This window comes from Euphorbia lathyris, chromosome 10, assembly GCF_963576675.1.
Source record: "Euphorbia lathyris chromosome 10, ddEupLath1.1, whole genome shotgun sequence".
NCBI lineage: Eukaryota > Viridiplantae > Streptophyta > Magnoliopsida > Malpighiales > Euphorbiaceae > Euphorbia > Euphorbia lathyris.
Genome location: NC_088919.1, coordinates 49047185 through 49060764, shown reverse-complemented (window position 1 = coordinate 49060764; position 13580 = coordinate 49047185). Strand labels below are relative to the sequence as shown.

Sequence of the window (13580 nt, the reverse complement as noted above, 5' to 3'; positions counted from 1 at the left end):
CTGCTGAGACGTTCATCTTTCCCATTGTTTTGACTAGTTGTTCCATTTGTGAAGATAACTTGTTGATTGCCTCACTGTTTGCAGTATTCGTGACTCTCTTGCCATCGGCTCTCACCGAGTGCCAGTTGTAACTGGTGTTGACCACTCTCTCTATTAGCTCATACAATGCTTGAGGTTCCAGTTCCTCGGGATTCCCATTGGCAACTGATTCAATTTGTATTTTGTATGCGTTGGTCACTCCATTATAGAAGTTTTGCACTTGCATCCACATGGGTATTCCATGATTTGGTACTCTTCTTAGCAGTTCTTTGCATCTTTCCTATGCTTCAGATAAGGATTCATCCTCCTTTTGAAAAAAATGAGAAACTTCATTCCTCAACTTGATTGCTTGTCTGGGCGGAAAATATTTCATTAAGAACATGGTAGCCATCTCCTCCCAGTTCGTGATAGATCCTGGTTGTAAATTCTTCATCCAATTCCTCGCCTTATCCTTCAAGAAAAAAGGAAACAGTTTGAGTCGGATAACTTCATCACTATCATTTCTGTGGGTACGGAATGTGTTGCACATGGCGACAACGTCTTGGATGTGCGCATTTGGATCTTCATTTGGGTATCCTCCGAACTGCACAGCTGTTTGTAGCATCTGAACCATTGATGCTTTCACTTCGAACATTCGATTACCTTCCTCTGGTAAAACGATGCACGACGAATGACCCTCAGTAGATGGCCTGGAGTAATCCTTCATCCGCAGTCTCTGGTTACCATTATTATTATTTTCGTTTTCACCATGACCCTCCTCATGGTTCTCATTCTGTCTCTCGTCGTTTGGCATTTCGACCTCGCGATCCATTCTGATGCGTCTAGCTTGCCTAAGTATTCTTCTCCTTCTTCTGTACGTTCTCTCTATTTCCACGTCTATAGGAAGGATAGGAACACCTGCTCTTCACATACAAAACTAGAAACCAAAAAACCAAAGACTAGACAAACATATGGTTAACAGGTAACGAAATAAGCATACGTATTCTTGAAAACTTAAGTTTAAACAATCCCCGGCAACCGCGCCAAAAACTTGGTGTGTAAAATACGGACGCTAGCAAGTGTACTAGGTCGTGTGTAGTATTTGGTAAGACCAAGTGTCGTATTCCACAGGGATTGTTCTCTAGTGAGAAGAATAAGTTACCTTAAGTGTTAGATACTTAATTTGGGTAAATAGTGTGTGAGATTTTAACATAACAGAAATAAACGGAAAGTAAGATGAATGAATTCAAGATAAACAAGCACAAGTCTAGCCATACGCCTAACGAACAACTGTGCCTAACTTTTACCGCTAAATGATATAAATTTATATTCATAAGTTCGGTCTCTCTCTCTCTATGGTCACTAAGGTCCGGTGTCCCATTTCCAAAGATACTAAGTAAGTAATATTAACCAAGTATCCTTGCGCTAACATACAAACAAGCATTAAGCAACAGAGAGCATTTATAAAGAAACCCCAATATGTGGTAGTTTTCGTATCCGTCCACTACAACATATGCCGATTAGCTATTTCCATTACGTCGGAGCACTGTCGTGTCATCCTCGGTAACTATCAAATAGACTCGATCTTAATCTATTCTTGAAGCATGCTAATAACACTCAATCATGGATAAAAATACTTCATTCATTGATAAGAGGTACTTACAGTCGCCGTCTAAATGGCTGGCTAGGCCTGCAGAAGAACTACTCACTCATTGTCATGAGTGAACAGCTTGTTCTTCCCAAAAACATCCTTGCAAAGAAAATAAAAATAGAATATAAAACTAGTGGAGGCGGTAATGCCGAGATACCTATTACAATAATATTCTTCGTATTTATACTCCCCTTACATCAACCCTAATTACAAGGGCAAAAAGTAACAAAAAGGTAAAAACAAGGACAAGTAAACAATCCTCCTACACTTGGCGCAAGATGGACAGCTGTCTTGCTTTCCACGTTTTTCTCTCTTTCTCTCTCATGTAACTTGCTTGACCCGCGCGTTTATCCGTTTTCCTTCCAAATGACCCGTTAAATGCTGTTGTTTAAGTTGTTCTGTTCTACTGAGAGGCTGTTTGTGAAGATTCCTGGTTGAACTGTAATTTCTGGCTGTTTCTTCCATTTCTGGTTGAAAACTAGGACTTTGAAGCTCTTTTCCATGAATGATCGTCTTCATAAATTTGCTCTTTTTACTCGCATCACCTACATTCATTGAGCCTTGCAAATATCCAAGGATTATTTTTACAGCTATGTAATGAGATTCCTTAGGGTTAGCTTGATATCTAACACAGTAGCACACTGAGAACTGAATATCTGGCCTATTTGCCATAAGATAGAGTAGAGAGCCAATCATACCTCTATACAATTTGTTGTCTACTGACTTACCATGTTCATCGGCTGAGAGGATAGTGTCAATACTTATAGGTGATATTGACTTACAATTCTCCATGTCATAGTTCTTCAATATCTCCTTTGCATATTTTGTTTGGCTAATTAAGCTTCCATTCTTTCCTTGCTTGATTTGGAGTCCAAAAAAGAAGTTGAGTTCTCCCGTCATGGACATCTCAAACTCAGTTTGCATCTATTTACTAAATTCCTTGTAAAGAGACTCGTTAGTAGCACCGAATATAATATCATCAACGTATATTTGTGCCAGTAGGGTATCCTTACCCTTTTTCTTTATAAATAAGGTTGTATCAGCTTTTCCTCTGACATAATTTCTATTCAGTAGGAAGCTTGTTAAGCGTTTATACCAAACACGTGGTGCTTGTTTCGAACCATACAAAGCCTTCTTGAGTTTATAAACATGGTTTGGGAACTTTGGATCCTCAAACCCTGGAGGTTGATTAACATACACCTCCTCATTTATAACTCCATTTAAAAATACACTTTTAACATTCATTTGAAATAATTTAAAGTTCATGAAACAGGCATAAGCACACAATATTCTAATAGCTTCTAACCTTGTCACTGGGGCAAAAGTCTCACCATAGTCAATACCTTCCTGTTGACTATATCCTTAAGCAACGAGTCTGGCTTTGTTCCTGGCAGCGTTTCCTTGCTCATCAAGCTTGTTTCGGAAGACCCATCTTGTTCTTATTGTCTTCTGACTCTTAGGATGGGGGCACTAAGCCCCAAACTTCATTCCTTCTGAATTGGTCAAGTTCCTCTTGCATTGCACTCATCCAGAATTCATCATTCTCAGCTTCTGAAAAGTTCTTGGGTTCTAGAACTGAGACGAACGCAACATTGCTGAGGTACCTCCTTAGTTGATTTCTTGTCATGAGGTGATTCTCAGCAGCATCGAGAATGTTGCTCTCAGAGTGTCCTCTAGGGATTCTGACTTCTCTTGGTAGTGTAATATCCTCAGTGTTGAGTGTTTCAACAATATCTGCAGTAGTAGATTGGTCAGCAAAGATAATCTCAGTTTCGTTTTTACCTTTGATGAGTCCGAGTGGAAATGACACAGGAGTGGTGCTCAGCTCGGCAGGTGCTGGGCTGGGATCATCTTCTGAGATCTGATTGACCTTCTCTGCAGGGTTAGTCTCATCAAACTCAATATGGAATGACTCTTCTAAGACTTGATTTCTTTTGTTGAAAATCCTATATGCTTTGATGTTAGTTGAGTAGCCCAAAAATATGGCTTCATCAGCTTTGGAATCAAACTTGGCCAGATTGTCTTTAGTGTTTAAAATGAAACATTTGCAACTAAAAGCTCGAAAATAACTTATGTTAGGTTTTCATCCTTTCCAAAGTTCGTATGGGATCTTCCTCGGTATAGGTTTGACTAGAGCCCTATTGAGTATATAGCACGATGTGTTAACAACTCTCCCCATAAGTACTTTGGAATCCTATTTTCACTCAGCATTGTCCTTGCCATTTCTACCAGAGTTTTGTTCTTCCTTTCAACTACCCCATTTTGTTGAGGAGTTCTAAGAGCAGAAAAATTATGGTCAATGCCATTGGTTTTAAAGAATTCATCAAACAATTGGTTCTTGAATTCTCCACCATTATCACTTCAGATATGAGCGATTTTTAAGTCCTTATCGTTTTCAATTTTCCTACAAAGGGTTGAAAACATCTCAAATGTTTCATCCCTGCTACTGAGCAAGATGATCCATGCACTAGTACATAAATGGCCTATGGCCACGGTCGTTTACCGTCATTAGCCACGGTTTTACGACCGTGATCAAAGGAAGCGTGGCAAATGCTTGACGTCTTTAGCCACGGTTGTTCGACCGTGGCCAAAGGGGCATTAGAGTCGGTTTTTACGTATAACCGACTTTAATGCCTTATGTTTTGGCCATGGTTGTTACGAAAAACCGTGGCTAAAAGGATCTTTTGCCACGGTCTTTCGTAACAACCGACCCTAATGCTCAGATCATTAGAGTCGATTGTAGAAAAACTGTAGCTAATGATAAGAGCATTGGAGTCGGTTGTTACAACCACCGACTCCAATGCTCTGATAATTAGAATCGGTTATTCTACAACCTTGGCTAATGTCAATTATATTAGAGTTTTATGTTATTGTTTTTAATAATTTTACATCAGCAGATTCAAATTAAAACTACCCTATTTTTTTTGTATTATTGTAATTAACTGTTTATCCTCAAGTCGTTTACCGTAATCGAGATTGATCCTGATGTATAACTGAAATTAAATGCAAAATCAATAAAATTGTACACAAATATAGGGTAATTAAGTAACCTGCTATATATATATATATATATATATATAAATATAGGGTAATTAAGTAACCTGCTATATATATATATATATATATATATATATATATAATTAATCATTAATCAGTGTTACATATAAAAAAATTCTAAAAAGAGCAATTATACAATTGAGTTGATTTGTGTACTATTTTTGTAAATCTGTTACCAGTTGCATTAGCATATAAAAAATGTGCTATCCTTCTAAGTAGCTGCTGCCAAAAGCTGTCCTGGAAATAACTTCGGATGTTAAAAGCTTTAATTCTTTTGAAAGCTCTATTTCTTTCTCTTTATTTTGTCTCCACCTATCATGCATCATCTCTACACTTGCAATCATTGCTGGAATCATTCCTTCCCTATTCAATTAATCATAATAAAAAAAGTCATAAAAGTGATTTGTTTTGAGGCAATTAACTAAATTGAGTCCAAAATACGAGATATATACTTTCAAGGAGTCAGAATGCAAAGCATGATTGGATAATTTTCGAAGTCTACCATTTTTCTCTTACAGTTGTTACAAGTCCATCCCCTAAGAGCTTCTGAATGAAAACATCTGGTTTTCTTTTGGTGAACATTCCATCTGTGTTGTTTAAAATCTTTAACCAGCTCAACTTTTGTCACTGTCAATTGAGCTTGAGGACCTCGCCAACTCAGGAAATTCATCCCTGATATATGCACAATTCAATTACTCCATTTGATACATACAGATCGACAGAAATAACTAGTGTTTCAACCAACTGTGCTTACGATAAAGCTTGTTCCAGGCATAAATGTGAGGCAGTACTTTGGGAAGCACTTCAAGGTGCAATAGATGTTGGATAGGTCCTTTAATTCCTATACTCAAATGCGTTAATTGTCCTTCTTTTAGGTCTTGTCCTGTAACCAGCTAGTTGACTAGAGCAAGGTAATTCCCTTCTTATCAAAGCAATGGAATAGCTCTCTTGCTATTGCTGTTCTCGCTTCTGCAACAAGTGGATCTATCTTCATCTTGTATTGCTTGTGGAATCCTCTACCTCTACAATACAATATTTCTCCTAGTGAGTTTGTGAATTGAGACAATGAAAAGAGATTGCAGTGAAACGTATGAAAAGCTATTGAGCTTTCACCACTACCAGCGGCAGGGCTGTCAACAATAGCATTTTGTGAAACGATTTCATCTTAAATATATATAAAATATATAGTGTTCTGCTCGCTAACCTTTAATAGAAACTGCTTCTGAAACATTCGACGATTCGTGGGAAATCTCTCTTCGCCTATCTCGTGCAGTAGAAATCGGACTTATGGAAACAACCCAAGTAAGAAATTTGAAAATCAACATCAACAATAAATAAAGAATTGATCGAAAACACGCCTTGCAATTCAAAAACAAATAAATAAAAACTATCATTACCAGTGAAAAAAAGTTGTTCCGGATCCATATATTACTGATTTTCTTTTTCCATTAAAATAAAAGACGAGATTGGCTTAGACTTCAGTGTACTTACTTAAATTGCTAGGAAACGGGGATGAGATTACTAGTATGCAGGGGAACTTTAGCAGTTCTTGGCTACTTTTCAATTATCCCAAACCATTGAGTATGAACTATATTCATAACTGTGTGGCCACTATCTATCATGATTGGTAGTCCTAAACGACTATCTAACCACTAGCATCCGCAACGGATGGACTGAGCATCCCTATCAAGGTCTCCACTTGCAAAACCTTGATAAGCCATATCAAAGAAGGGAAAATGATTCTTTACCTACAAAAAGTAAGGGTTCAAGTGATACTCATAAGTTGTCACATTAATGTAGCAAAATCTTTATCATTATTACCTTGAAGTGATCTGAAATTTCTCTCCACTGCTCATCAGTAGGATCAACCCCGTAGGGTTATGAGCACAAGGGTGTAGCAGGAAAAAGGAACCATCTGGGGCATTCTACAATTAATACCCATATATATCCAAACAAAAGAAGATGAGAACATCACATATGTAGTGCATTACTGAGAAGTTGTTGTATTGAATAATGATATACCTTGACATCTCCCAAAGAGCAGTGAAGTTTAAAGACTTCAAATTGGAATCATAGTAGCAAAAACTACTAGTTGGAATTTGAGCATCTCTCCGTATGTTGTGGTGGCTGTGCATTGCCATAAAAAGAAAAATGAATGTATAAACATATGATAGAAAAAGAGTAAGAAAATATGAAAGAAACATACTTGGACCAAGTAGGATGAGGCAAATATATTCGGGATTGAGGAAAGAAGCGCCTCTGTAACTTAGCCAAGAGACGACATGCGCCAGTTCCTGAGAATGCCTCAACACCTGCAAACTTCCCTTCCCTTATAATGTCTGAACCCTTACCATAAACCAATTTAACACTCTCCTTAATCAGTTTTGAAGTCACAACAGATGAAATAGACTCCCTACATGCCAATGCAATGCCACTTTCAGATTTAGTTATTTACATAAATGGAAGCACATGAAGATGTATTTTGCAAATTGGAGAAGAACAGGAATACTCACAGACCCATAACCAGATCCCAGGGTCAAAACTAGTAAAACTTCAATTTCAACATCTTTAACCAATAACTTGTTTATTAGATATTTATTGCTAACATTATATGATTACTTGATTTATGAAGCTCTAGAACTTGCCATGTCTGCTTCATGTCTACTTCTATGGTAGATCCATCTTCAAGTTTAACAGCAGCCAGCCACACGTCCAACTGTGCACCTTCGAGATTTCTTAGGGCTCCCACATAAGCTGCGCACCTACGAGATATAAGAAACCAAAACCAAACTGAATTTGGACCATTCAAACAGTGATATATCTACACTTGTTGATGTTTTATGTTCTAAGTATAGTCCGAAATCAATTAGTTCTGAATTAGAGTAGAATTTCTCTTCCTCCTCCGTATAACTAAATAAGTATTTTAAATCACAGTTGTTTTAGTCCCTCAACTTCTTCAACACCTTTGAAGACATTGTACTCAAAGAATACTTTTTGCATATAATTATACGGTTTTTGGACACAACAAGTAACTGAAAAAAAATAATTGATTATGATTTTCCTAATTGGTTCAATTAATGGAGTTTTAGAGTAACAAGATTCACTGCCAAGAGATGCCACGATTAGAAATCAAAGAAGATTTTGCATGCCATATTCATCATCGGACACAATAACTCTTTGTAAGCAGAAAATACTAAGTTAACACTATTTTATTGCTTGATATGAGTCTAAATTTATTGAGACTGAAAATTTAACAATGGGAACTGAATAAGTAGAAACAAATGTTAAGGTTCATCTCCATCCTAATCAAGCAGCAGATTTTTAAAAAAAGGTCATAAAAGAAGCAAACAGTTGATCATGTGGATAAATGAAAACCGTACAGCTCCCAAAATATCAACGAAAAAAACCATACGGCTCCCAAAATCTCAATTAAGATAAATATGCATTTCATGTGGCAACTAATACCTTGAATCATTTTCTCTATTCCATAGAAATAAAGATTCAAAAGAGGTAGCACTAAGCATAAAGACACAGAGGAGATGCATAAAACAAAAGGCATGTGCTTTTATTCTCCTATACAGCTTTAATTGAAGTGCCAATCAGAAATTTAGCAAATAAAATTTAGCAATGTCAGGATAAGATATAAAAAGAACTAAATCAAGCCTCACTCACTTGCTCCTCTTCTTTGCCATATGTTGGATCAGGATGTCTGAAGGGCTTCCGTGCAAGATGCTAATTCCCTTGGGAAACTTTCATCATTTTGCACATAAGAACTTAGCAGCTCAGACAATTGATCAAAAATATTTCTTTCCCCCTCAGGTTCTAGTGAATATGCATGTGCCACATTCTTGACACATATGTCAAGAGCTGCACAAAATATTAAGTTCTCATATGTACTATATATATATATATATATATATATATATATATCAGGGTATGAGAAGGTAAGGATGGAAATGAAGCAATTTCAGTAAAAAAGAGGAATGATTGAGATACTATAGACACAGTTAATCTTAACTACTTTATGGAGATAATTTCTAGGAGTTTGAAAATGTCTATCTTTTCAAAAGCAACAAGCAGATGAAAAGGTACCTGTCATGTATTAGATGATAAGTTCTAAATTTTGTAACACAAGGAAATAATCACTTGCACAAAGCATACTTCTGCTTAGTTGTGTTTACAAATTCTAATAATCAAATGGACGTAAAAAAATACAGAGAATATTAAAAGTTCCCCCAACAGCTAATCGATCATCTCAAAACAGGTCTCATTTCAACTAAGCTATATGTTCAAGAAAAGGAATATAATCACTGGGTCATCCAGTTCTTCAGTATCCTCCTCATAACAGGAAGGAAGGAATATATGTTAAAGAAAAGGAATGAATTCCATGGAAACATCTGAACTCAGAAATGTGCAGTAAAAGAAGAATACTCACTTCTTGACCGATCTCAATTGACTTTGGCACCAGTAGAGTCGGGAGATTTCTCTTCTTCTTCCTCACAATCAAGAAGCTCCTCCTTGCAAGCATCGTGTCTCTTGTTTCTCCCATAGTTCTAGAAAAATAAAAAAAAATAGATCTCAAATCAGTGATTCAGAAACACAACGAGCTCCATTCATAATATCTGAAAACCCATTATATCTTTGAAACTAACTTCAAAAGGAGTTGGGGTTATACAAGAATGTATAATTAACACCAAGTAAAATGAAGAATCGAGTAGAATGGTGCTAAGCATACATGATGAAATAGAAATTGAAATCAACAAATTAGGGTTGAGGAGTTTACAAATCAAAAGAGTTAGCAAACTTAAAGAAATAAGAAGCGATTTTGAAAGAGAGGAGACAAAGGGCTGCGACTACAATAAAGACAAAGGTCGCGATTTAGGTCATCTTATATAACCCAGAACCAAACCCATAACAAACAAAACCCAGAACAGAATTAAAGCTTCGAAACCCAGAAAACCAGAACAGAAACAAAGGATCAAAACCTAAACTCATAACATGAATGGTAGAATCAATAGGCACGGTTTGTATACGGCATTGCAAACGATTTTATAAATGAAACCTAAACTCAAATGGTAGAATCAAATGCAGAAAACCCACATTAATCACTTACCTTTATTAGACTCAGAACACGAATGAAGCACACCAACAACATACGGACGAACTTCAAAACTCGCACTCAGAGCATCGATATGGGTCTAGAAGAAAAGGGACATGTTTCGCGTAAAGGAGGAGAACTGCTATTATCTAGGTTGCACAAAGCAGAGTAAGAGAAAGGGGGATCTTCAATAGGCACTGTTCGTTTACGGATTTTCAATAGGCACGGTTCGTATATGGATATTTAGAGTCTGTTTTTTAATTAACCGACTCTAAAGAGTAATTGGCGTCGGTTTTCAATAAACCGACGCCATTAAACCCAGTAATTAGGGTCGGTTCTACCTGAACCGAGGCTAATTACTGGCTTATTAGCCTCGGTTTATATTTAAACCGACGCTAATTATTGGGTTATTAGTCTCGGTTTAAAAAGAACCGACACTAATGACCATCTAAACCGCACATCATTTTTAAAAATCACATTTAGAGTCAGTTTTTTTAAAAAATCGACCCCAATGCTCTAATTATTTGAGTCGGTTTTTTAAATAACCGACCCCAATTACCTGTAGCCACGGTTTTGCAAACAACCGTAGCTAATAAGGCGTGGTCATAGGCCATTTCTGTACTAGTGATGTGTAGCGAGAGAAATCATCTACAATGACTAGGAAAAATCTTCTACCATCCAAGCTCAGTGGCTGGACTGGCCCGAAGAGATCCAAGTCTAGTAATTCCAAAGCACGCTTGGTTGACACATTATTTTTATTTTGAAAAGATTTTCTTGTTTGTTTCCTATACTAACAAGCGTTGCACAATTGATCCTTTTCAAACTTGAGTTTTGGCAATGCCTCAACTAGTTGCTTTCTTGCTAATTTGGCCAGGAGGTCTATGCTTACATGACCAAGTCTCATATGCCATAGCCAGGAATTTTCTTCCTTAGAGACTACACATTATCAATTCGTGGAGCAGTCAGGATTAATTCATTAGTTTTGCTCTTAATAATTTGAAATCCAGAGGCATCGAATATGACCTTCCTACCGTTGTCACACAGCTGAGCTACGCTCAGTAGGTTATATTCAAACCCTCTAACTAGGGAGACATTTTCAATATTTGGGTTTCCTCCTATGGTTCATGACGCTACTATTTTACCTTTCTTGTTGTCTCCAAAACTTACACTTCCTCCACGTTTATGCACAAGTGTGATTAACTAAGTTTCATCACCCGTCATATGCCTTGAGCATGCACTGTCAATATATCACAGTTTTGACTTCTTAGCACACCTCAGGCCTACCTGCAATGGAACCCTTTTAAGTACCTAAATCTTTTTGGGTCCTTTCTTGTTAGGCTCAGCAGGCAATACATTATATTTTACTCGGTGGCGACACACTTTAGTCGTGTGGCCTTTCTTCCCACAAAAGTCATAGTGGATATTTTACTGAGGGTACCATCTGCTCTGACTAACACCTTGGTACCGAGCATTCCGATGGTAATTCTTTTTATTCGGAACCTTGAGTTGATTATGAATTGATGTGATGTCCTTCTTGAGTTTCTTAGAATCCTCATGGACTTCGAGACAAACCTATGCATGATTTAAGATTTTCATCTTGCCTAGTATTTTCCTGGAGGAGATGTCGGAGGTCACTGAGTTTGACTTCCTCAATCTCATCACACCTTCTACTGAGTGCTCTTACTTTCTTGTTACACTTTTTAACACGGGAGTAAAGATCACTCAGTGCATTTATCATTTCATTTGTAAGGACATGGAGAGATATTACCTCAGCAGCTTTCTCATCATTCTCAGAGGCATACGGAGGTTCAGGCTGCTCAAAGGCACAAGACTCATCAATCTTATCAGCCATGAAACAAATGCTTGCTATCTCAACAGCACCCGCTTCTGAGGAGGATGACTCATCACTGTCACTCCATGTTGCCACCATGGTTTTCATCCTGTTTTTTTTTGTCTTTTTTCAGAGTGGGGCAGCTTGACTTGATGTGGCCAGGTTGATGACATTCAAATCAAGTAATAGGCTTTGAGTTCTCCTTTCTGACCTTGTTTTCATTGTACTCAGATTTAGACTTGTCATACTTTCGATAAGGCTTCTTTCCATATTTTTCATTCTTGCGGAAAAGCCTCTTCATCTTTCGAGTAAACATAGCCATTTCCTCATCATCTGAGGAACTGTTGTCAATGGAGTCTGCCTTCATGACCAATGACTTCTGCTTCTTGTCCTCTGACTTCTCATTGACCTTAAAACTCTTCATGGAGATCTCATGAGTCAAAAGAGATCCCAATCAGACCATCATATTTGTACGTGGTCAGGTCCTCAGCTTCCTTAATAACAGTCTTCTTTGCTTGCCAGCTCTTTGGAAGGCTCCTGAGTATCTTCTTGACTTGCTCCTCTTCTGAGAAGTTCTTCCCAAGCCTCTTGAGCTTATTTATGATGTTGGTGAATCTTGCATTCATCTCAGAGATGCCTTCATCGTCATTCATCTCGAACAGCTCATAAAGTCTCATGTGTTGGTTCACTTTGGACTCTTTCACCTTGTTGGTTCCTTCATAGGTGACCTCGAGCTTCCTCCAGATTTCATGAGGTCATCCTGCAATATCTTATTTACTCTGCAGCATCTAACGCACAGTGAAGCATATTGATAGTTGATGCATTGTTTTGTAATTTCTTGAGGTCATCCTCAGTCCACTTAGCCTCATCTTTGATGACTTTTACATCATCAACAGTTTCATAGGAAACAAACGGGCCTTGAACTATTGCTAGCCATGCACTTATGTTTGTTGCCTGAATGAAATTTTTCATTCTGTTCTTCCAAAGTATAGTTTGACACGAAGAACAGAGGTGGCCTATTAATGGAAAAGCCCTCAGGTAAGATCTGAGTTATTTCAGTTCCTGGGAGGAAACGAGTGTTATTGATAGCCATATTAGGTATTAGCTCAAGATAGTGTTATCTTGTGAGTTGAGCTATTAGGCTCTGATACCACTTGTTGGTCCCTTGTGTTACAAGAATAAGTTCCTAAAGGGGGGGGGGGGGGGGGGTTAAAGGAACTATGTAAATTTTTTCTTTAATAGGCTGACTTGTTTCTGTTATGACTTAAGATTTTTCACTTAATTCTTAGCACAATAATATTGAGTGAGGTCAGAGGCAGCTTTAGTTGATCAATGACTAAGGCTGCTTCTAACATTGAGTCAGGAAATAGCACTTGGCAGTCTATTCCTAAGCTTAGCACCAATTCACACAACTCAGTATTAGTTCAGTTAAGCGTTTACTAGACAAAATAAAAAGCAAGCAGATAAAGGAGTTAAGGTTGGAAAAGGTTACTCAGCAGTTTTATCCCGGTTTGGCCTCCTGCCTACATCCAGTCCCCGGAATCCTTCCAAGCTTTAATCCACTACTGAGCTCTTTTGGTTAGAGCACAAATCCTTTACAATAGTCAGCGTGTATACAGAGTACCGTCTTCTATATCCTATACTCAATAATATCTACCTCTGAGTGCTAAATACCGAGCAATTCAGAGTCTCCTAACAATTTGGAATTGATAAGGTTTTTGTTCTAATAACAATGAACAATTTGAATGATCTAAAAACTAATCTTTTACACAAGAATGAGAGTTAGTGTAAGATTGCTTTACTTTGCTTTTGCACAGAAATTCAAGGAAGAATTTGGTCAGCGTTTCGACTTGTTAAAGAACTGCATCGATTGAAACAATTGAGAGACCTATTTATAGTGACACTTGAGTCATCGGTCATTTTAA

The 13580-nt window shown here is 37.5% G+C and overlaps 1 protein-coding gene and 1 non-coding gene across 18 annotated transcripts; one reads left to right on the top strand and one right to left on the bottom strand.

The window, feature by feature from the left end:
- Positions 1–275: 275 nt before the first annotated feature.
- Positions 276–382, top strand: LOC136210155 (small nucleolar RNA R71). The gene has a single exon (XR_010677863.1). It is a non-coding gene; the product is annotated as a small nucleolar RNA R71 (small nucleolar RNA).
- Positions 383–4914: 4532 nt separating this feature from the next.
- On the bottom strand, positions 4915–10024 carry LOC136208873 (aspartate aminotransferase, mitochondrial-like). Of its 17 annotated transcripts, none has more exons than XM_066000142.1 (11): positions 9840–10024; positions 9162–9279; positions 8399–8593; positions 7368–7488; positions 6933–7135; positions 6749–6853; positions 6218–6651; positions 5931–6010; positions 5481–5748; positions 5229–5398; positions 4915–5089 (listed from the first exon to the last, which is right to left on the bottom strand). In XM_066000142.1, exons 3-7 carry the CDS (start codon positions 8416–8418, stop codon positions 6591–6593), a joined length of 510 nt encoding a protein of 169 aa, XP_065856214.1. In that variant the 5' UTR covers positions 8419–8593; positions 9162–9279; positions 9840–10024; the 3' UTR covers positions 4915–5089; positions 5229–5398; positions 5481–5748; positions 5931–6010; positions 6218–6590. The 17 variants fall into 17 exon arrangements, 15 of the variants coding, with proteins under 15 accessions (XP_065856214.1, XP_065856210.1, XP_065856215.1 ...); XM_066000138.1 differs by having other exon boundaries at positions 5931–6474; positions 6548–6651; XM_066000143.1 differs by having other exon boundaries at positions 6548–6651.
- Between the last annotated feature and the right edge of the window lie 3556 nt (positions 10025–13580).

Bases quoted from the DNA above. Each gene is read 5' to 3' on its own strand.
- LOC136208873 (XM_066000139.1), bottom strand. From the start codon at position 8,418: ATGGCAAAGAAGAGGAGCAA. The intron at 7,136-7,367 runs GTTCTAGAGCTT...GCATGTAGGGAG, and splicing joins ACATGAAGCAGACATGGCAA to TCTATTTCATCTGTTGTGAC. The intron at 6,854-6,932 runs GTATGTTTCTTT...GGCAATGCACAG, and splicing joins CCTCATCCTACTTGGTCCAA to CCACCACAACATACGGAGAG.